General features: G+C 41.7%; 1 protein-coding gene across 35 annotated transcripts in view; it reads left to right on the top strand.

The window, feature by feature from the left end:
- Nucleotides 1-6,803, top strand: part of LOC102290299 — a 61,294-nt gene extending 54,491 nt beyond the window's left edge. For all 35 annotated transcript variants that reach the window (XM_042215281.1, XM_042215279.1, XM_042215268.1 and 32 more), the window contains 5 exons: nucleotides 41-298; nucleotides 3,396-3,698; nucleotides 3,792-4,061; nucleotides 4,183-4,266; nucleotides 4,413-6,803. In XM_042215281.1, the coding sequence (XP_042071215.1) occupies nucleotides 41-298; nucleotides 3,396-3,698; nucleotides 3,792-4,061; nucleotides 4,183-4,266; nucleotides 4,413-4,476 (979 nt within the window). In that variant the 3' untranslated portion in view covers nucleotides 4,477-6,803. The remainder of the gene's footprint in view (nucleotides 1-40; nucleotides 299-3,395; nucleotides 3,699-3,791; nucleotides 4,062-4,182; nucleotides 4,267-4,412) is intronic.
- Nucleotides 6,804-24,620: the final 17,817 nt, after the last annotated feature.

The raw sequence follows: 24,620 nt of genomic DNA, 5'->3' as shown, positions 1-24,620 counted from the left end.
ATCCTTTAAACAAAGTTGGAAATAAACTGTTTGTTTTCAGGCCCAGTCCCAGCTTTGTGATGAGCTCCATCAGAGAGCTCTACAGAGCTCATGACAGTCACGCTGTGCCCAGTTTACTGAGGTCACTTGGTCATGTGATCAACCTGAGCAGCAGAGAGCTGGACTCAGTGGACTGTGCTGCTCTGATCTTCATCCTCAAACACGGAGACAGAGTCAAACTGAACCTCCTGTGGACCTCCATACCAGCAGAGGGAGCAGAGTCCATCCTCTTCATGCTGGACAACGTTTCTCATCTCAGGTCAGATATTAGAGCTTGTTCCCAAACTTTTTTTGCTAGGCCCCCTGCCCCCCCACCCGCGCGCGCACAAACCCACCCTCCAACCACACACACCCATATTTTGCTCCATTGCGGTTTATTTCACACCTCAAACATTTAGTAAACAATTAAGCAAATACAAGTAATCTGCAATAAATTACAGGTAGTAAGAAAATAAACTACTAACTCTTTTACGCTACGTCCACACCTACACGGGTATTTTTGAAAACGCAGCTGTTTCGTCCACACGTAAACGGCGTTACGAATCACCTAAAACTGAGATTTTATAAAACTCCTTTTTTGCGTTTACGTGTGGACGAGGAATACAGAGCTCGTCACGTAATGTCGAAGGTATCTGCCTTTTTTTCACGTCACGCTGTGCGCCACGTTATTGTTTACATGAGATGAATTGCAGATAGAGACAAAATACTGTTAATCTTACCATCTGCAGGTTTTACACGCTTACATACACACGCGCAGTTACTGTCCCTCCATTTACAAAGGCAGAGGCGTCACGGTGTGATTATTTTACGTGTAGTTGTTTTTTTCCTGTGTAATAATATTCAACATTGCTATCAATACATTTTTCGAAAAATGCCACTCTGTGCCAAATGGGTTTAAAAACATAAACAGCTGTTGGATACTGTTTGTCCGTGATTTGAACCGGGGGAACAAATCATGGCAGGATCAGTCTGATATTATTTGTATCCCATGGTAACTTTACTGTATAAAGAGCTAACATCTCCAAAATGTCAGGAGTAGTTAGTCATTACAAGAAGTGTTTGTGAACTAAAAATCAAGAATGTGGGATACTGTTTGTCCGTGATTTGAAGAGCCCAGCGCTGCTCCCGACGAAGGAAAAACAAATTCTGCAGGGGAGACCTACCTCGGCACTTGTGCAGGTGAAGCCAAAGGGAAGATATGCTTCACCATATTTTCTAGTCTTTGGTTTAGAATGAAGTTGGTTTGGAAACATATCAGCTATGCTTCATCTCCTGCTTTGCGTTTGTGTGGGCGCCCTCTGCTAGCAGTGTCCAAGCGTTTTCTTTTTCTTTTTTCCTTTTCATAGGGGGGCGGGCCCCACACTTTGGAAAGCTCTGCTGTAAACTATCCCAGCCACTTGTGCCTCTCAGTGTACGCTGTCCCTGCTTGCATCTTAAATCCTGCTACTATGTGCACGATTGTCCCTGGGTCACCTTTACAAAGCTTGGGACCTGTTGACTGTGAAAGACTTGGGATGGATGGATGGATGGATGGATGATGGCTGGATGGATGGATGGATGGATGGATGGATGGATGGATGGATGGATGGATGGATGGACCTTTGTATATTGTGATGAGTTTTCATGTCCTGACATCAGTGGCATTTATCTTTTGCTGTGACCACCTTATTATTCCAGCTAGGTGTCTGACAGCCAGGAGGTGATATGTATTGATAGCTTGGATTTTATTCCTATCATTCAATTGGCTTTTCCACCTCTGTCTTACCTTCTGGGAGTATTTGGCGATGGATACATCTTTAGCATGGTTCATGTTGGCACTTGAAATACTCAGATACTTGTAGCTGTCCTGTATATTTGCTATTCTGCCTTCTGGTAGCACCACCCGATCAGTCTGGATCACCTTCCCTCTCTTTGCAAGCATTTGGCCACACTTACAGTCAGAATGACGTCCCGATTTCCTCACTATAGTGATAGTTGATTTCTGGCATACAGCTTCATGTCATCCATGTATAGGTTGTGGCTCCAACGCCACCTAAGGGAATTTCACCCCTAGAAAATATAAAGAGAGCATGTCTTTATACTTACTAAAAAAAAATTGCACAGGTTTGAAATTATAATACTGAGGCTACTTTCAGACTACTTTATTAAATACATTGGTTAAAAGACAAAAAAAAGAAGAATTAAGCAATTGTAGCCCAGAGCACAATGAAAGTTGGCATGGCCTACACTGTAGTTCTGCTTCCAGCCTTCTTCTCCAACTGCGACAACCCGAGTGATACTGAGATTACTGTGGCAGTGGCATATATCAGCTCACTGGTTTAAGTTATGATGGTTGGGGATCGTGCTTAGGGCAGTGTTCACATCTGCAAGCATGTCCTTTCAGATGTTTCTGTATACTATGCCAGCCACTTGGTTATGGCGCTCCATTTTGCATCCTGCTGTTAAGTTCTGGGTTTTCTCAGGGGCATATTTCTACAGCCTGCAGCTGGGGTCTTGCCTGGTGTGGTAGACCATGTCCTTGTGCTGCCATGGTTAGTGCCTCTGTGCTGTCTTTCAGTCCAGATTTGTTCAGCCATTGGCTGGATTTCTCGATATCAGCCACTTCCTCTTTGAATCTTTGTTTTTTCACCCTGGACTGTTGTTCTGACACTCACTAGTCCTTGGCATTGTTCCTTTTGCTTATCATACAGTCTCAGGGTACTGGATTTTGGGGTGAAACATTTCACACATAGCAAGGGGATTTCTTTTCTTAATGACAGTGTTTTCTATCTCCTCCTTTGGCCAGCTAATATCACAGCAGGATACATATAGGTGGTGATTGCCCCAATTCTGTTGTTCCAATTCAGCTGACTCTTCACGACTTGCCTTACTTTCTGAGGTTATGTTGCAGACGCATCTTTCCCAATGGCCTCTTCATGGTTCCCATTTGTTCAAAGGTACTTGTACCTGTCCTCAATGCTATTCTTCACTCATGACAAACAGCTTGATGTCCCTGATGTAGAGCAGGTGGCAATGGTTTATACAGTAGTGGGGACTCGCTCCTTGGTAAATCCTGTACTTTATGGTGACTTGTGCAATTGGCTTAAGGTTGGGCTCTAAGAGTTTCCATATGCCCATTATCTTCCCAGTGAAAGGGAGTTTTAACATTCTTACACTATTACCAAGTTTGACAAATAAGCGCACATTATCATGAAGGCAAAAATGGAAATGGACAATAAATTCCCTTTAAATTAATTTCCTGTGTTTTATTTTTAGTTTGCGATATTTGGATTTGAAGCTGATGTTAGTAACTGATCAGCTGAGGTAAACTGAGTAGTCATGAATTGGTTCATGTTTGCCTGTATTTTTCCTTGCAGTGTTGACAGGAATCAGCTGCTGAGGTTCATCCACTGCTGTGCTGCCTGTGACGTCCAGCAGGAGGCAGCGTCAGGCCTGCTGAGGACTCTGCAGCACAGCTTGGATCTGTCCTGCTCCTCCTGTGTGGAGCTACCAGAGGAGCATCAGCCTGAGCCTCTGAGTCTGACTGCTGATGACTGCAGGGCCGTCTCCACCATCCTGACACACAGCAGCCAGGACACACAGCTCGACCTGCGAGACTGTGAGGTGGAGGACAGCGTGCTGGACCTGCTGTTTCCTGTCCTCCACAGGGTCCGCCTCAGGTGGGAAAGACCACCGAAGAGTCTGAACCAGAGAGAACCTTGTTCACGCTGGTGTTGATGCATCCTGACAGTTTCTCTGTTTGTCCTGTTTAGAGTCAGTAAAACTGTCCTCCTCCAGCTGCTGTCTCTGGTTCCTGTGAACAGTGAGAGGGACACAGTGAGGCGGGCGGTGTCCCTGTGTAGAGCCCTGGGTGGAGAGCTGGATCTCAGTCACAGCACGCTGGATCAGAGGGCCTGTGGGTCTTTGGTCCAGATGCTGGACTCGTGTGAAGGGCTGACAGAGCTGGACCTCAGTCACTGTCAGCTCACTGACCAGCTGCTGCTCCCTCTCATCACACATCTGCACAAAGTCCAAGTCCTGGAGTGAGTGTCACACACTGATCCTTCTCTGGGAGGCACCAATAACCATCAGCCTGTTCACACACACTACAATAATATGATGTGCAGCGATGACTTAGAGCCTCTTGTTGTGTTTGTGTTACAGTCTGAGTCACAATCAGATCACTGATGCTTCGACTGATGTGTTACTGCAGCTGCTCTCCATCAACCCCTCCATCGACTGTGTGCGGTGAGCCAAAATGAATCAGTCTCCATCAGTGAAGGAGTTTCTCCTCAGACTCTCAGAGGAATCATTCACAGTCTGAGCTCACATGGATTCATGTTGTTCTGAGTGAATGAGTGACGTCTGCTCTCTCTGCTTTGGTCTCTTTCTAGACTCTACAGCAACAACATCGTGCACAGAGCAGCCTTCAAGGAACACAAGCAGTGTGAGATATGAAGGAATCATCGTCAAGTAGTTGTTGGTTTTTTCTCTTCTCGTCATCATTAAATGAAAACATTGGAGGAAGTATGAACACTGGTGCTGTGTTCATGGAGTCAGCAATGTACGACACAGTAACATTAGAGTGCTGTGTTAATTTTTTTCTTTTTTCTATGATCATTAAGAAGACAGTTTATATGGAGGCTCAGGATATATCTCATCCTGATGTATCTTTTGTTTCTCAGCTGCTACAGATTTTTCTTTGATGGAGCTCAATTGTCTAATCGAGCTCCATTATAGTAAGTAAGTAAAGTAAAGTTACTAAGTGCTTTTCACAGACAAGCGGTCACAAAGCACTGTTGACAAAAGGCTAAAATAAACAAGAACGTTAGGTGCCAAAATAGACGATACAAAACATAATAATAAAATACAGTTAAGTTAACAGGTACTTTTAAAATAAAATAAATAAATCAATTAAAAAAATCTCGGCAGAAAGCCTGATTAAACAGAAACGTTTTTAACTGCGTTTTAAAACAATCCAGAGTCAACAAAATGTAGTTGTGGTGGTAGACTGTTCCACAGCCTTGGTGCCACAGACTGAAGCCTCCGTCCCTTTTTGTCTTTAGACGTGTTTGTGGAACAACTAACAAATTCTGAGTCTTTGAATGGAGACAACGAGCAGCAGTGTATTTAGTAAGAAGTAGACATAATCTGGGGCCAGGCCATTTAGTGCTCTGTATGTTAAAACAAGAATTTTGAAACAAATTCTAAAATCTATTGGGAGCCAATGTAAAGAGTACAAAATAGGAGTAATGTGAACATGCTTACTAGAACGTGTTAGTAGTCTGGCCGCAGAACTTTGTGTAGCTTGGGAGTCAAGAAATAGATGATTTGTTCAAGTTGGTAAAAAGGACATAACAATAATATAAACACGATGACACAAATGCATGAACAAATTTTTCCAGTTCAGCTGTGGAGACCTTATGTCGCAATTTAGAAATGTTCCTAAAATAAAAGAAAAATTCATGATTTTACATTCGAGCCAAGGCCCAGAGGAGAATCAAATATTTCTCCAAGATTCTGAATGTCAGATTAAAAGAAGATTAGATTACCAGTAGAGCTGTTTCTTCAACAGAGGAGTTACCTCAGCAAAATAGGATGGAACACAAACTTGCCTCAGCGACACGTTGATGATAGATTGCAGTGTGGGACCAACACTGGTTAGAGTCCCAGATGGGACAGAGGGAGGTAGTATATCTAGGCAACATTTACTTTGGGTTCTGTTTACATTTTGAGTATTGGTTATATTTACTTCTTTGTGTTTCAGTTAAGTACAGCCTCACCTGTGCCATTTGTATCATGTTGTCAAGTTTTTATCTTTGGCATCTGATCCTTCATGTAGTTACTTCCTGTTTTATTTTGATATTGATTTGTCTCTGGTATAATGTATTAATGTTTGCTTATGCATCTCATTATCCTGATTGATTTCAGCTGTGTTTTGTTCCAAAGCTGTTTTACGCTCCTTTAATTTGCCTATTTTTATATTTACCTGTTAAACCTGAGAGTCCTGCAGGCAGCTACCTGGGACCTGTTTTCAGCTGAACCTTGACAGATGACCATCCTGATGTTTACACATCTGAAACTTCTGTAATAATGGTGATTCAGTTATTTTATTTTTTGTTAGACTATTGAGACAAAAAAAGAGGCCAACTTGTTTTTGTTTTTTTTAATCAATGCAGTGAGTCGGCCATATTTATTCATTGTACTTTTGTGATAACTGTACTTATTCTACTCTGCATTTTTCAGTCAGGACAGAGTAGAATTACTTCTCAGAGGAACGATGCAATAAGTGAGCAATCAGGAGAAAACTGTTTAGTACTTTGACATAACTGGAACAAATGGGCATAAACATGTTAACATATATCGGTTTTCATATTTTATATTACATGACATGGGTGAAAGTGGTTATTTTTTCTGTGACAGTTTTCCTCATTAATGGAACATGTTAACAAAACCTTCTACCATATTAGTTTACAGCTGCAAATGGACTCAGGGAATAAATTATAAAAGGCCAAATGTCTGTAACTGATGATTCCGTCTCAGTGATTTATAGTTGTAGTAAATCATGTTCATGTTGCAGGATCACAGTCCGCTTCAGGTGCTGATGAATGTTTCTGCAGATAAATTAAGATTTAAGACCAGGTTGACTTTAAAAATTAAGATTGGAGCATTAAGATTTAAAATTGTTTGGCCTTACATACTAAAGAGCACCAACAGGACGGACCCTAATTTACCTCACCAGTATCCAGATGAACAAGTAATAAAGCAAATTCAGCTCCCTTGTACAGTTATGTTTTTTCACTCTATTACTTCAGCCTGATTTAAGTGTGACTGATCTTCCTCCTATACATCAAAATATGTTTTTTGTTCTATATTTTATAAATTTTATAGAATATTTGTTTACAATGATTTTTTTCTGTCACACTGATGGCATGTATCCAACACAGCATGTTTCATGGAAGAATTAAAAGCTCAAACATTCTGGAAAATTATTCAAAGTACTGAAGAGAAACAAACCTGATTTCATAGCAGAAATGCAAATTGGATTGCATCGTGTGAGAACAAACAACTCAAAAAAGAAAAAGAAAATTCAAAAGACAAGTCATTTCAATGAGCTCCGCAAAACACATGTACTTTTATGAGTTGATTTCAGCCCCTAAACAGTGACCAGAGGAAAGAATTGTCAGAATAATGTGCACACATTTTAGAGAGGTTTTCCTGTAGGTACTCTGTACAAACACTAACACCAGACACTGACAGCAAAGCGTGCAGCTAGAAGCAAAGCTATGACATGGCTATCCGAGACTTATGAATTTGTGATCGCACAGCATCTCACATTCTCTCTCACACACACACACACACACAAGCAGAAAGTGCCGAAATAATATATATTAATAAAATCAATAGCATTATTCCAGCTTTTAATCAAGACCATGGGCAGCAGTGGTCAGGGGAATGGACACGTTTAAGCTAATGCTGTCCACTCAAACCAAGTAACACAAAGATGCTGTAACATCTATAAGTTGCGAACAAAAGAGAGAAACCCAGTAACCATAGGCCCTCACAGATTGGATGAACCAAACAGACACTCTCATTCAATAAAGGGTTGAATGAGAAACAACAGTTCCTAATGAATCAGCTTCTAGATATACATTTTCATATATAGTGCACGCACATACAATGAGTGCATATTTTCAAGATTCAAATGTGTCAATATGTTAATATGAAAACATTTTAACTGCTGGGCTGCCAGCAAAATAACCCTTTAATATGTTGCCTGTATATGTTGATAAAGCGTTGTCCTTCCTGACATCTACTAAAAATGTAAAAAAACAAAATTTGGCTTTTATTGAGCTGCAGCTACAGTTCATATTGTTCAGTTCTGATGAATTTCTATTGGAGGGTGTCATAGTTTGCAGTGAAAGCTTAAATATCCAATAAGGCTCTTGGTATTATCCAACCATCAGAGCAACCCTCTTCTGATCTGCAGTCAGCTGTCTGGTTGGAGAAACTAAGTCATACTTATGCGTATCTCAGCCTTTGGGATTATCATTAAATCAATTCTTACTCTGGATCAGCTGGGATGAGTGATGGATGGAGGGAATTTTATTGCAATAACATCAAAGAGATAATGTGAGTTTGAGGATTGATGGCACTGCAGACCAAATCCACCAAATCTACCTTTGAGTACACCGTAAAATTAGTTCCCACAACTAAAAAACAAAACACTATGCAAACTCAGTGTCTCAAAAAAATGAGTAAAGATTACTTAAGATGACTACGTTAGGACAACTTATTCATTGCAACTATACAGTACAAAGAATAACTTGATGTTTCTGACTGCAATACTAATTGTTTACAAACTGAAAAACATTTCAAGTTCTACTAAATTAAAAAGCAATTTGAGGTAACTTACTATTTTTTAATCATATTATATTTTGTCATCCTTGAAATTTCTAATACAGCACTTATATTAACATAACACTGTTTGCGTGATTCATAAAGAACAGTTAACAACACTTCTTGTAATAACTTTGAGTGGAAAAGGACAGAAAAAGAACATGTGGATCCTGGAATAATTGCAGCTTCCATCATTAATGGACTGAAGAGGAAGAAGTTCCCAAGGAATCATTTAGAAGAGTTTAGAACATCAACTGATTGAATCCATGAATCTGGACACATGTTTCTGAGTGAAAGAGACAGACGTGTACAGACTGAACTACCTGTTCAACCGTCAGAGAGTTTCTCTAACAGGAGGACATTCTTTACACGCAACTCAAACTTGTTGTCTTTCACAGACAACAAGTTTCCAACCCATCTTAACCTGTTCATCCTTCAGTCAGTGTCACTGGCTGTCATTGTGACTGTGGACATACAGCATGAGAAACACACACATTTAACATGGCTGACACTTTATTAGGTACAAAGTGGCAACTTTCTTATGTACATGTCACGGGGTGAAACGGGACAAGTTATTTGGAGTTTTTACTGTGCATGTTTTGCGATGTTTTATCTGTTTAATATTTTAATATTGTATATTGGGTTTGTTTGTATGAGTTCTATTGCATGTTTTTATCTTATTTAATTGAACAACTGTCCTGTAAAGACTCCACCCCTATCTGATTACTAACTTGATTTCACCTGAGAGGTACCAGAGAGGCCAATAAGAGGGCTGGGTAGACGACAGAAAGGAGCGCTTTTTGAGGACGAGTGAGGAAGGAAAGCTTTGCTTTGAGGAGTTGCGCTCGAAGGCTAGAGGCTGAGCGCCTCGGCTTCGGGCTGGAGGCTCGAGGCTCGAAGCTCGAAGTGGAAGGGACGAAAGAGAGTGACCGGAGTGACTGAGAAGCCGAGCCAGAGATATGGAGAGAAGGCTTGGGCTGTAGAGCTGTGATTGACGGCTGCGCTTGAAGGCTAGAGGCTGAGGGCCTCGGCTTCGGGCTGGAGTTGACTTTGAGAAGAGGACCAGCGCACAGAGGGCCAGCGGGGAGAGCGGAGACAGTACCAGCGGAAGGCACGAGACGGCTGTGCCGATTTGCAGTTTTGAAGAAGCGGCGGGCGGAGTTGAGAGCTCTGCCCACCCGGGGTAAGTCTCTGACTTATCCCTTTTTATGAAATAAAACTGTCTAAAAGAAGAATAGTGACTGCCGCTCCTCCCTTTCTCCAGCATATCGGGATGCGGAAAGGAAGGAGAGCACTCCGCTGGGTTTCCCTTTTTATACTACTTCGCTGGATTTCTTAGCTCCCTGGGACTTTTAGGTCGTGGCGCAGGCCACTGGACTTTTAATGTTGTGTTTTATTGATTTTTATTGTGTTACCCCTTGGCCAAGGTTGTTTTAATTCATTTTACATTTTTAACTATTTAAATATAATAAATTATATTTTAATTATACAGTTTTTAATATGTGCTTTCCCTTGGCGGCTCCACTGCTCAATCCGGTTGGAGGAAGATTTTCTTCCTTCGCACAAAACCCACCGTGGAAATAAAACCAGCCTTCCGCCTCCGTTACATACAGTACACCTCTGGCCAGAGGCAGGAAGTAACGAAGTATTTTGTTAATGGACTTAAGTAGAGTATTTACTTCTCTGGCAGCGTTTTACTTTTACTCCAAACATTTTTAAACAAATCTCTGTACTTTCTACTCATATTTTGAGAACAGGCTTGTTAGTTTTGGTTTAACACATTTGCGTAGAGTTATTTCATGTCACTGCGAGCCTTCACACATCAAATCAATTTGAGGCTAGACATACTGTGAAACCTGCTGCAAAACAAACTAAACTAGACTAATTGCATTATTTAAAGGTTGTTTAATATTCTACAGTATGTTTAACATGTTGATCCTGAACACAGGCCATTGCTATAAGTGTTAGGATGCCTGGGTCGTTGACCCAGGGTTTCTGAGTTTATGATATTATTTATACTTTCTAGTTTTGGTTTCTTTGAGTTCTGTCTTATGGTTTGTCTCTGTCTTCTTTAGTTGCTCTGTCTCCCCTATCACCTGCATCCTCTTGACTAGTTCGCGTCTCTGTGTATCCTTAGTTCCTATATCCCCGTGTCCAGTCAGTGTCTGTCTGCCCTGGTCCCACGTCTCTGTTCCCTCTGTAGTGCCTGCATGTGAGTCTGTGTTATGTGTTTCCTGTTTTACTTTGAAGGTCTCTGTCTTATCTCAGTGTGTTCAGTTTACGCTTCTTTGGTCTCGTCAGTTCTGATTTGCCCCAGCTGTGTTTCCCTCCTGTTACTCATTCCCTGATTGCTCCCTCTGTGTATTTAAGCCCTGTGTTTCTGTGTCCGTGTCGCGATCTACAGTTTTCCTAGCTGTGTGTTCTGTCATTCCTCCAGGTTAAGTTTGTTTTGAGTTTTTAAGTTCTGTTATATTTTTGAGTACCTAATTAAAGCCTTTTTGAGTTCACGACTGTCTCCGGAGTCTGCACCTTGGGTCCTATTCCTGTCTGCACACAGCCACACCTAACAATAAGTCAGTGTTAGTCAGATTGGTTCTTTATCTTTTTGGTGACCTCACCCCAGTGCATCACTGACTGAATTCCACCCTCATACCAACTTTATACCATCTAGAAAACAGACGGCATATACAGTGTACTGTCAGTGTAGAGGATGGAAAACAGCCAGGACAAGTCAACATCTGCTCAGATCTGGTTGAATTCAGTTGTGTACATCCACATCCCCTTTAAAGAAAGATCCTGTTAGTGAAAACAGGCTCCAGGATGAGCATCTACCATGATTGTTTGCAGGGTGAGAGGAAAGAGAGGAGCACAGACACAAGAACAACACACAAACCAAGGAGAGAGAAAACAAAAGTTAAGGATATGCAGTAGTGACATATAAAAGATGGGAGTGGAGAAGAAAGCAGAGCATCATGGGAAGTCCAGGTTTTCTTTGTGTTAGCTGATTTGACAAAACCTAAAATCCCAGTCAGAGATGAGTATCATCACTGGAATTATCATTTCTCTGTTAAACCACGCTTTCTGCTTCAGGACCTACACATGCTCACATGACAAGGAGCACTTTAAACATCATTTCACAGGTGTTAGTGCGCATGTGTGTGATGTAGATGTGTGGGTTTGAGCTCTCCACCTCAGCTTTCCATAAAACACAAGATACCATGATAAAACCATTCAGGAGCTGATATAATCGACTCGTACCTTTGGCTTAATCATTGCCCTGCATATCTGAAATGTCACCGCCGAAGAAAGCCTCAAATCTAGGCAAGAATAAGACCATCGACGGATACATTAGCAACGCTAATGTTAGCAAGCTTGATGCTAATGATAGCTGCACCAGTAGGGTTTTGGTTGAGCCTAAAGTTGTCACTCCGGATGACAAGGGTGAAATGTATAAGATATGCCAGGAAATATGCAAGACAATATCTAAATCAATCCTGGAGAAACTTGAGCGGTTTGATGCTTTTGAGGCCAGGTTCCAGTCAGTGCTGTCCATACAGAATGACTTACAGAACCAAATGGAAGGTCAGGAATTAGCAGTCAATGTGCTGGACGAGCGAATGGATGTGCTTGAAGCCAAATGCGAGGACCTGGCAAAGCTTGATCAGTTTCAACCCAAACTATTGGACTTGGAGGCTCGTTCTCAGAGACTTAATATAAAAATTGTTGACATAAACGAGGGCTCAGAAGAAGGGAGACGGAGTTTATTTCCATCCTCATCCCTGAATTATTGGGGTGGGTGTCTGTGTGTGTGTGGTATTGTTTTGTTTTATAGCTCAGATGCGTATGTTCATTTATATTTATAATGGCTGGTGTCCAGGGTCCAGGGTGTAAAGGAAGAGGGGAGAAACCTGCAGTTGATCTCATGGAACGTGAATGGACTAGGAAATCCTATAAAAAGGGGAAAGTTTTCAAGCATTTGAAACCCTTACCTGCAGGTATTATCCTTCTGCAAGAGACTCATATTAAAAAAGACACACAACATAGATAAAGTGCAACTGGGTATCTCAGATATGTCAGTCACCATATTATTGGGGAAGAATGTCCCATTTCAGATGACTTGTGTGGTTAGCGGTCCCTTAGGTAGATATATAATGGTCTCTGGTACTATAAATTCTCACTCATTACCACTTCTAAATATATATGATCTAAACACAGATGAACAGAGTTTCTCTAAGAGAGTTTTTGATCTGCTCACAGATAACAAGGATTCTAATATAATAGTGGCTGGAGATCTTAACTGTTATCTTGACCCCTTTCTAGATAGATCATCCACACGACTAGTGTCAGAAACATCCATCCATCCATCCATCCATCTTCATCCGCTTTATCCGAGGCCAGGTCGCAGGGGCAGTAGCCTAAGAAGAGAGGCCCAGACCTCCCTCTCCCCAGCCACCTCCTCCAGCTTATCCGGGGGAACACCAAGGTGTTCCAGGCCAGCCGAGAGATATAATCTCTCCAGCGTGTCCTGGGTCTGCCCCGGGGCCTCCTCCCGGTGGGACATGCCCGGAACACCTCACCCAGGAGGCGCCCAGGGGGCATCCTTATCAGATGCCCGAACCACCTCAGCTGGCTCCTTTTGATGTGGAGCAGCAGCTGCTCTACTCTGATGGCCGAACTTCTCACCCTATCTCTAAGGGAGAGGCCAGCCACCCTTGGGAGGAAGCTCATTTCTGCTGCTTGTATCCTACTGACCTTCCTTCGTCATTTCTAAAATCAATCTGGACACCTCCATCACACGGCCAGAAGTGTATGTCTCCACCATGTTTTCATTCTGCTTGCGTTCTCCAGATGACTCTTTTTGATGGTTGGAAAATCACCTACAGGTACATTCAGCAGGTACCAGTGGAAACGTTTCAGCTCCTCCTCTCCCAAATCATCCAACAGGTCTAATAGCTGCTCCTGAACAGGCGTCTTCATCTTAAATCTACAAAACATGAGAGGATATTTTGAGCAGAGGGAACAAAGTGAAACAGGATCAGTGTTACATCATATTGTCTTTGCAGTTTTTTTGTTGGATTCTACTGTTTATTTACTGCAATGACATGATTTTAATGAAAGAACCTGCCCCTCATATAGAATCCCAGGCAATTAGACTGATACTATAAAACCTGAGGATGAGGAACTCTGATCTAAAAACAGCCAAAGATCAATAAACTTAATCAGAGGAAAACTAGACCTAATCCTGATAAACCTGAAGATGATTTTTGCCTTTAATGTTATTGCAGAAGAACTAAGAACACGAAAATCAAATAAATATAGACCAGTGGAGAAGAGTGTGTAAGAGGGCAGAGACATTTGTGATTATTTGCTGAGGTTTGATTAGTGTCATGTTGCCAGAGAAGAAAACACATACCATAATATAAACTCTGACTCTCTAATATGAAGCAACACTGCACTCTTAAATAAAGAAAGCAGTTTAATATCTACAAACAAGTTCAGTAACAGCTTTAATTTTTTTGAGATTGTTGAAGTTAAAAAAATAAGTTGTTCAAGTTGTCCTTTTAGTAGCTCAATGATCACATTCAAAGGTCAAGTTGATTGAACAATAATCTTATTTCCTTCTCTCGGGTCAAGTTTGTCCAATTTTCCCCTCACTTGAGGTATTAAGTTATCAGCTTATTCCAATTGTTGGGTCGGAATAATTTTTGTCTTTTGGGTCATGTTCATACACCATGTGCCATTTGAGCATGTAAAGGACCGAGTCTGGTATAGTTTTTATTAGTTTATTTGGTTTCCTTTTATCAGTCCTTTAGAACTGTAAATATGTCACGATGTTTTAGATCGTGTTTATTTGTGAGAATATGTTGGGGGTTTTTTTTTTAAATTATACATATTTATATATATACTCTGACATTTTATGCATGTTGATGCATGCTCAATCATCCAGGTCAGGAAATCCCAAAAAGTTGGTTCTGTTCATCTGGACATTTTCAGTTCTTCAGTCTCAGCTGACTGCAAGTTTCCCCAACCTTATAAACATTACATTTGCAAAATGAGTGAAACTAGAAACCACTGAATGAACAATGGGCAGCAATTGTAAGATGGTGAAAGATGTACCCTTAGGCTGCTGGGGATTCCCATGATACACTGAGTGTTTCTTCAACACTCATGTGTGCATAGTCAAGTTCTGTTGGAGGTTTCTCCCTCTTGCCAGGGGTCATGTGATTGTTGGATTTTTCTCTTCTATGTATTATTGTAGGGTCTGTCTTACAATATAAAGCGCCTTGAGGCGACTGTTGTTTGATGTGGTGCTATATAAATAAAATTGAATTGAATTAGTAAACTCAGGATTTAACCTGCATGTTGACATAAAAAGAGGGTATGGCTAGCAGCATTTGAACAATCACTAGTGTACTGACATCAGCATGGCTGATTTTACAAAGGAAGCTCTGTACAGGAGTTTAATATTAATAGCACTGAAAGGTTGTGTAAGTGCTTTAAAGTTTTGCCTGTTTGATGAAGGAAAGAAACTATTTAAGCTAATAGGCTGATCAATATTACAGTCGTTCAATATTATATATTATATTAATATTATAATAAAGTGTTTAATGATGTTTCAAAAATTAATGTTTGAACACAGTCTGAGTTTTTATTCTTTCAGGTGCAGCGTTGCTGGAGTTTAACACTCTGAGAGGAAAGAGCAGAAACTGAATTCCAATGTGGGATCAGACTACAAGCAGATCTGATCTGAGGTCAGCATTTGCAAACAGTTGTCCTGTTCTTGGATGATATATTAATGCTTTCAGAGCAATAAAGTTTGTAGCCAAGTGGGAAAATTCGTGTCTAAGAAATTATATTTCTGACTGATCATCAAGGAAACAAAAAGACTTCAAATGCTACTGAAAATGTTCAGACCTCCTACTGTCCACAAATTAAAGTCTAAGGGATTTTCCAGAGATAGTGGCACTATTTTCTGGAGATCTGATTGGTCAGTAGGTAATGAATTTATATATTGATCGATATTATATTGATCTCTAGTCTGGAACCTGCCCTGCAATAGGGTTAGGGTGGGAGAAACGTTTCGTCACTCATTCAAGTGACTTCTTCAGTCTGAGCTGACCGCAGGTTTCTCCAACCTTATAAACAGTATCTTTGCACAAAGACTGAAGCTAGAACCACAGAATGAACAATGGGCTGTGAGGTCAGTTCCTTGATCATTAATATGCAAATTGTTTTGCCCATTGATCAACAACCACTGGTTGATCAATGGGCAACCAGTGGCTGTGAGTACCATTCACAGAGAGTTGGGGAATGGCTGTTAGAATTACGTTTTTTTAACAAAATAATTTCTAATGAGCAATGAGCAACATGGTGACTGACCTCAGATACTCCAGTCTGCAGCCTGAACTCTCCTGAAAACTATGCAGCTCCTTCAATTCTGAATAATACAGGTTGTTGAAAATCAGGTCCAGATGCTTCAATTGGGAGTGGTTGGACTTCAGAGCTGAGATCAGAGAAGAGATTTCTGACAAACCACAGTTCATCAACCTGTATAAAGAATGAGAGATGTAAGTTTATCAGAGAAAGTTTGCATTTGAAATCAGTGTTTCATACCTAGAGTTCTCTCCTGTCCCTGGTGGACATTTATTCCTCCCGCTGCCTCAGCAGAGCAACAAACATCATCAAGGACAGCTTCTGACCTATTCAACATGCTTCCCTCAGGGAAGAGCTACAGGTGCATCAGCAAAAAGAATGACAGACTCAAAAATAGTTTCTTCCTAAAAGCCAAAGCCACCCTGATATCACAGGACTTCCTAAAAACTACACAACTGTCATCACCAATGTGCAATACTTAATTTTACATGCAATAACCCACACTGTAAATATATAACACTATTTATTTATTTTCCCCCCCAATTTGTATATTTGTACATTTTATATATATTTCTTGAACACTGTTCATATGTATATAGTGCTGCAGAACTGTGCACCTCACACCCCTTTCTTTTCCCACGTCTGCACTTAGATGTTCTGTATTTCATTTTACATATGTATAGTGACAATAAAAGACCATTCTATTCTATTCTTCTATTCTATTCTGTTCTGTTCAGAGCTGAAGAAAGTTCAGAATGTAGAAGTTTAAAAAATGGAAACTCCAGACAGCTGAAACCAACAGGATCCATTTTTAAAACTCTTCAAGAAACTCCAACAAAAAATTTTTCACATTTACATACACTGATACTAGGTTCCAGGACCATTTAAAACATCAAAATACATGCTTTTAAAGACATTTGTAAGACCTACAATGTGAATCATACCAAACGATGCTGAAATTGTTGAAACAAGCTAAACTACTTAGCAGGAGAGTGATACTATAGAAATCCAACTTCCTGAACTCACACACTAAAAACATCAAATTTGAATACATTTATCATTTATGTAATTAAAATGTAAATAAAGAGAATAACACTTATTTCGGCTGCTCCCTTATTCAGAATGTGTTGCCACAGCAGATCTGCACATTTTGACCTGTTTTTTTTGTTTGTTTGTTTGATAATGCCCTTATTAATACCTGGTCTTAAGCAGGGACATGTCAAATTTTAGGTAAATGTGTAAACTATACTATAGAGCCACTAAAGAATGAATACTGTATGTGGAATAAATCAAATCATTAATGGAAGAATTTATTGAAAAAAAAAATCAACTATTTGGTACTATTATTATGTTTTTTACAGTGACCTCTTTTTTTCAGTTTTCCAGTTAGACTGGAGAAGGCTAAGAATGAGGCTTTCAAATGAATAAAACCTGTCTGGATCTTAAAAAGTTAATTCTGTTCATCTGGACGTTTTCAGTGGGAGAAACGTTTAATCACGTATCCAAGTAACTTCTTCAGTCTCAGCTGACTACAGGTTTCCAACCTTATAAACAGTACATTTGCATAATGATGACACTAGCACCACTGACTAACAATAGGCTGTGACGTCATTCATGATCATTTCATCATCAGATGTGAGGGGCCTTTAGAGAGAAACCAAAAAAAGCCAATTCATAACAGGATGACACAACATAGAGCCACCTTGACAGGACAACACTCAGCGGTACATCTGCACCTAAAGGCCAAAGGTGACTCTGTCTAGGATGACAATGTCCACATTTTGGAAAGGGAAAACCGACTCACATCTTGTGTCAGGTGACCTCAATAGGACACATGATAGGATGAGGCAAGGTCTCACAGCTATTATCCGCAGAGGTTTCCCCTGAAACTTCATAATGTAGCTTCATAATGTAGAAGTTCAGAAAATGGAAACTCCAAACAGTTGAAGCAAACAGGATAGAGCTTCCAGCAGTTTTCAAGAAACTCCAACAAAGTTATAGAAAATTCATTTTTCTCACATTTTATCAACAGATCAGGATAAAGTGTTGGGTATCCAACCATTGAAAAATAATCCCCAAAACACAGTATTTGATGCTTTTCTTTGACACGCATGACAGTAAAGTCAGTCTTTTTGTATTCTGGAGTGTTGCTCAGACCAAAACATAATTTGAAAAAGTCACTGTTTCCACTGTTTGAGATTTCTGCATGTTTGATGACCACAATAACTGGTTTTCCATTAACCATTTAAAACCGGTCGGAGCGGGCACGCTCCGTTTTGCATAACTATTTTTAAATCCCTGTAGAACTGGAACCATGTAAGCTAGCGTAATAATTTTTTTTGCATATGAAACCGGAGGAGTTGTACTTACATCTTATGCCATCAGCCTGTCCTAGGTCACGGTTTTTGCTCACAGAGGGCTTGGGAGGCAAAGTCTAGTCTAGTCTAGCTTATCTTTTTTCCACCTCCTCTCAGACTGACGACAGATACAACGTAAATCTCATATAGAGTCATTTAACCAGGATTGAGGGGAGGATCTAAGACGCTTCATCTTTACGGGGGCCACTAGGCAGGGCTCTAGACTAACTTTTTGCCACGGTTGCACTGGTGCACCAGCAAAAAAGTTAGGCGCACCCAAATTTTTCAACCGCATCGCTTAACACCACAGTTTTACATATGCACTTTTTGTGGGGGTAAATTGATGTCCATACAGACAATATTGATTTGTAAATGATTAACTAACAATCTTGTGCTTAAAGTGATTTTGCACTCTTTGGAAATATTGTAGACGATATTAAAATTAATCATCACATTGGCCTCCTCTGATGACCTGTTTGCTGCTGCCTGCCGCTGAAAGGCAGTGGGGAGAGGGGACACTTGGGCAGTAGGGCTGGGCTATATCATACCGTTCACGGTAATACCGGTGTAATTTTGGGCAACGATAGGAAAATGAAATATCGCAATAGAATATGGGTAAAATGCGCATGCGCAGTGCCTTTGTTTACATACGCACATGGCGGTGACGCAGAATGAGAAGAGCGAAAGTGGATCGTTAAATGAAACAGATGAACCAGAATTGGTTTGTAAAAATGCTGCAACTTCAGTGGTGTGAAACTGGTTTAGCTTTCGTCCGTCAGGTACACAACAACGCACTGTTTTTGGTAGAGCATGCTAGCGAGCCGTTGTTATTACCGTGGTTTTTTTTGGAAAATACGGCACACTTAAAATCAATCCTTTGATTTTTCTGAAAATCGACAGTGCCCCTCATAATCCCGTGTGCCTTATGTATGAATTCTGGTTGTGTTTACTGACCTCGAAACGATTTTATGTCGTACACGGCGCTCGAAAATCTGTCAAATGTTTTAATACGACTTTGCTAAGCTACGACCCGCACCACTTGATGGGTTGTCGGAGCATTACGGCTATTGTAGGCAGGAGCCTCGCGGAGTGATACGTACTGTGCTTCAACATAATATTACCGTATTGTGTGTGTATAACCTCTTTTTAAGTTTTGTGGATATTATACATGGTTATGCTGAGGATATGTCGGCCAAGTTCCACTGGAAATGCCTTTTGGTTAAACTGTCAGCAAGGAATTTGCACTGTTACATTTTTATATAACTTTAAGGCACAAAAAAAAACCAGCTGCGTGTTTAAGTGAAAATACATTGATGGGGTTTTCTGCACTAATAAAGTTGTGGAGTTGTAAAGTGTTTTGTCTAGTGTCAATTATATCGTCAGTTATATTGTTATCGCAAATTTTCAAATGTATATCGTGATAAATATTTTTGGTCATATCGCCCTGCTCAATTGGGCAGTGCATTTATCACAACATGTAATGTGTTTTCTGGATACACTGTGCTTTTTCAGTGTTGAAAGATTGATGGCTCCGTGTCAGAGCACTGGCTATGAATTTCAGATGGATCAGGCCTTAACTTAACCTCTTACTTTTGCAGCAAAACAGCAAAAATAAGAGGGAATTCATGACGATGTTTGTTAAATGTGAAGCGTAGTTTCAGAGGTTTTTTTTGTTTGTTTGTTTGTTTTAACTTGAACAATTGGTTGCACCGGTGCGACCTAGGATTTTTTTTTTTTTTTTAGACGCCCCATTAAAAAATTTTGTCGCACTCTGGAGTCCTGCAACTAGGTCCAAGGTGGTGGAGCATGAGGATAACATAGCATTCATAACTTCATCAGCCGAGGGGGGAGTACGACACTTGGGGTCCATCATATCAAAGACAGTAGTGAAATTAGCCACAATCTCAGAGTTGATTACACGTACAGGGCAACAGAGTTCAGCAGTGTTCATGTGTGTTACACCTAAGGCAGCAATAAACGTAACCAGATGATGATCAGAGATGCCAACATTGTCAATGTCCTTAATGTCTTTGAAGCTAGAGAATGTAGAAAAAGGCAGTCGCTGAAGTTTACGTTTATTTTTAAAAACCGTTGCTATGCCTCCACCCTTCCCTGAAAGTCTCGGTTAGCTGAAAAAAACACAGTCAGGGGGAAGGAGTTCAGAGGAGTAGAAAAGCTAACTGGGGCAAATCCAAGTTTCAGTCAGGAACAAAACATCCAGGTGCAGGGTGAGAAAAAGATAATTTAGGATGAAGGTTTTATTCACCAGTGATCTTGTGTTAAGCAACGTCATAACGCTCTTAGTCACCTTGTCCCTGACAGAGGCGCGTCTCAGCTTGCCTGTGTTGAGCGCAAGTCCCAAAGGTCCCAATCCAGGTCCGAAGCGATGAGCACACCACTGGAAAGGCCAGATAAAATTGAAGTCCAACAGGGCAGATCCAGCGATGGCTGAGCAGTTTGAAGGATGGCCGGCCGTGGAGGTGAATGGAAATTGCAGAAAGTCCAGGAAGGGAGAGGAGTTAGCTGCAGCATGTGCCTTAAGTAAGGCTTTAAGGTTAACCCGAAGTCCACTTCGCTTACCGTGCTTCCTGGAGTGCCTCTTGAACAGGGAAGGTGGAGGCAGGCAGAAAGTTCTAGTAGACAGGCAGGTACGCGGCAGCGTAGCGTCTCCTAGGTCCCAGTGTAGCTCCGGCTCATGGAAGAGAGGTGGCCGGAGATTTAATAGAGTTAGCCGATCATATGTGATTAAAGCATTGTTCTCAGAGAGGCACAAAGCCAAGACGAGAATAAGAAGCGCACAACAGTCGAAATAAAAAGTATGAAAACAGAGACGAGGGTAAGAAGAGGTAGGAGGAAAACAACCTGCCGAGCAGACTGGTGCCATCTTGGTTTACTCTTCTTCCACAGACTATGAGCTAATACTGGGTATAAGCAGGAGCTGAACACATGTGAACGATTCAAGTCTGGAGGTTTACAGTTTTTGTTTTTCATTTTATGATCTTAGTCTGAAATGTTTTTGAATGTTTCCTTCTCCAAAGCTCCTTTTATTTAAATATCGAACTGTCATCATACACAGTTAATGTTTTGAAAATTAGATAGACAAAATATTCCAATACGTGAGAGCTTAATCAATCCAAAAAATATTTCGTTCCAGCCCTGGTAAGAATTTTAACTGAAGAAAACCATGAGGAGAAACTCAAGGTGAAAATGAGTGAGTGTGTCAGAATGAATTGTCCGATGGAGGACATTTTCATCTATGAAGGTTTTAAATGTGTAATATTGTTCTGGTACAGTCAATGAACTAAACCAGAGAAGAAGAAAACAGACTTTACCATGAAGGCCCTCAGTGTGGATCAGTATAATATCAGCCTGCTGCTGATGTTTGCAGTTTAGTCTCAGCATAACATTCGCATCATATTTACCTCAGACAAACTGAAACATGGTGACTGACCTCAGAGTTTTAAGTCCACATCCTTGACTCTGCAGAAAACCACACAGCTGCTTCAGTCCTGAATCCTGCAGCTTGCTGTTAGTTGGGAAAAAACTGTCACTACTCAAGTCCAGATGCTTCAGGGAGGAGTTGGTATTCAGAGCTGGGATCAGAGAGCTGACCTCTGATGAACCACAACTCCTTGATCTGTATAAAGAATGAAAGATGTAAGTTTATTAGACAAAGTTTGTGCCTGAAATCATTCAGTGTTTCATAATCTGTTAAGAGCTAAAAAAAAAAAAAGGTTCAGAATGTATTTGTCACATCTGCTATGGCAGGCGGCATGGGGTAGAGAGAGTGTGGATCCAAATACAGACAACGGAGATGGAATGGAACATTAACAGAAAGCGTCTTAATGCATGCTCAATCATCCAGGTAATCTCCAAAGGTTGATTCTGTTCACCTGGACGTAGCGTTTTCAGTGGGAGAAACATTTTGTCACTCATCCAAGTGACTTCTTCAGTCTCAGGCTGAAGAAGTCAGCCTGTCACGTTTTACCCTCTTAAAAAAGAGGGTAAAACGTGAGCAGAAGTTAAACAGCAGAAATAAATATACAAATAGATAAAAAAATAAATAATAAATAAAAATGTTAAAAAAAACAAAGTGACGCTGGCTTTAAAAGCACAAAAACACTCTGCTGTCTATCTAAATGTGGGTTTTAGTACTGACTTTAGAGACAATTTTAAAAAAAAAACAACATTCGCCCAAACAACGTTTGACGGAGTTACACCGTCCCGAGCCACAGACAGCTGATCTGGGCGCACCATTAGTTTCTACAATCACCGTGGCCACGCGTCTTTTCGTCTTTTCGTCGACCGGGCAGATAAACAAAAGGGGTGAGGGGTATATTGTGAGCAGCGCAGAGGGTGGCCAACATATTTTCCCACTTACCTTTTAATAAAGCCGGTCGCAGAGACGCCCTGTGATCGCCGATTATGCGGGGTTATGCAAGCCGATGGCATAGTGTTCCGGGGTTTAAATAATGGGTTCGCGCGCGCTTGGAGGGTCACGTAAACTGCATTATTTTTTGGTTTGTTTTGTGTTATTGTGAAACACTATGGTGTCAGGAGTGGGATGGCTAGTCGGAAGAGGAAAACGCGCCTCCCAGTTAAGCGCACAGGGCTGCGGTCCCAGCAGCATGAGCTTCAAGTGGAGAAGACAGCAGAGGAGCTGGCATGGGACACAGTGCCGGCATCGTCTTCTTCAGCAGAGGAGGAGGAGGAGGTTTCCGGCAGGATTGGTCCAGAATTACCTACAACTTCGACCGCAGCACGTGACCCAAATGGAGAGCTGATTGCGATAATGAGGGACTTCCTGGCGGGACAGCAAAGGAGAGAGGAGGTTTTTTGGCAGAACTCAGGGGGCTGAGGACTGTTTCCCCTCCCAATGCGCAGCTGCACTCAGATTTTGCTGGTCAGCAAAGTCCAGTTCAAGCACCAGCCAGAGCAAGCACCACAGCAGCGGCCACACCAAGCACTGCAACAGCAAGCAGCCCCAGAATGGTACTGCCTACACCTGCACGTCAAAGAGGATACCGGGATCCCCCAGCAGAGGTTCCCTCTCGTCAGTCACAAGCAGTGACCAGCAGCCTCGACCAGTCAGGCTCAGAGGGGATGCGATCTGCTGGGCCAAAAATTCCACCCTATCAGATGGGGGAAGACATTGAGAACTATTTGTTGCGTTTTGAGCGAGTGGCCAGAACCTGGAGATGGCCAGAGAGTGAATGGGCCTGTCGTCTAGTTCCACTGCTATCAGGGAAGGCGTTGGAGGCCTACACTGCAATGGATGAAGAAAGAGCCCATCGTTATGAAGATTTAAAAGATGCTTTGCTAACCAAATTTGACATTTCCCCTGAAACGTATCGGCAGAGGTTCCGATCCAATACAGTTCCACCTGGTGAGAGCCCCACAGAGACCTATTATCGCCTGAAGGGCCTCTATCGGCGCTGGATCCGACCAGAGCAGCATACGAAAGAAGAGATGGGAGAAGCTATCATCTTGGAGCAGTTAATCCGCGTGCTTCCAGGGGAGGTGAGGACCTGGGTGAGGGAGCATGAGCCAGCAGATGGACTGACCGCCGCTAAGCTGGTATCACAGTACTTCAATGCGCGTAAAGGAGCACCACCTGCACGCTCATCTGGGACGCCACAGCGACCACCACTCCCATCATCGGGTCTTCTGAAGAGGGAGAGCAACCCAGAGCCACCTGAAAACCCTAAGGCATCCAACTTACGAGGGGCGGGTAAGGACTTTCTTTGTTATTATTGCCAGCAGCCAGGTCATAAAGCCTCGGTATGCCCTATCCGGAAGGCTAAAGTCACTGGTGCCTGCTATGCACCTCGGCTGGAGATGGAGCCCACAAGGGTCCCGCCAGTGGATGTGCAACGCTATAAAAAAGTGAAGGTCAATGGTCAGCAGGCTACTGCTTTGCTGGACACTGGAGTTTTATGTGTGCATGGTGATAAACATCCATACCCAAAAGTGGAGGTAACAGTGACTATTAATGAACAGCCATACCTGTTATCAGTGGGGGTGGTACAGAACTTGCCTGTAGAGGTTATTCTGGGGATGGACTTGCCTGTACTCATGGATTTGCTGCAAGAAAAAGAAGAACAGTGGACAGAGACTGAGATGGGGGATAAGGGGATTGCTAAATTAAATGTGTCTGGCCCAGTGGTCACTAGAGCCCAGGCGAAGGCTGGATGCCAACCCTTGCCAGACTTTGACAGTAGTCTGTGCGAGGGTGGCACTAAGGGGCCAAGAAAATCCCGCCGCCAACGCCGCTTTGAGAAGCAGCTATGGTCAAAGGGGCCGGACACTAAGAACATGAAATGGGATGTGCCAGAAAATATCACTTTGTTGCAAAGGGAGGATGAAACGTTGAAAGTTTTGTTTGCCAATGTGACTGAAGGGGGAACTGGGAAATGGGGAGGGAAAGAGAAGTTCATTGTTGACAAAAATGTGTTATATGCAGTTGACGGT

Source organism: Haplochromis burtoni, unplaced genomic scaffold (genome assembly GCF_018398535.1).
Source record: "Haplochromis burtoni strain Fernald_Lab_line unplaced genomic scaffold, NCSU_Asbu1 Contig_692, whole genome shotgun sequence".
Classification (NCBI taxonomy): Eukaryota; Metazoa; Chordata; class Actinopteri; order Cichliformes; family Cichlidae; genus Haplochromis; species Haplochromis burtoni.
This window is presented reverse-complemented; position numbering and strand designations above follow the sequence as displayed.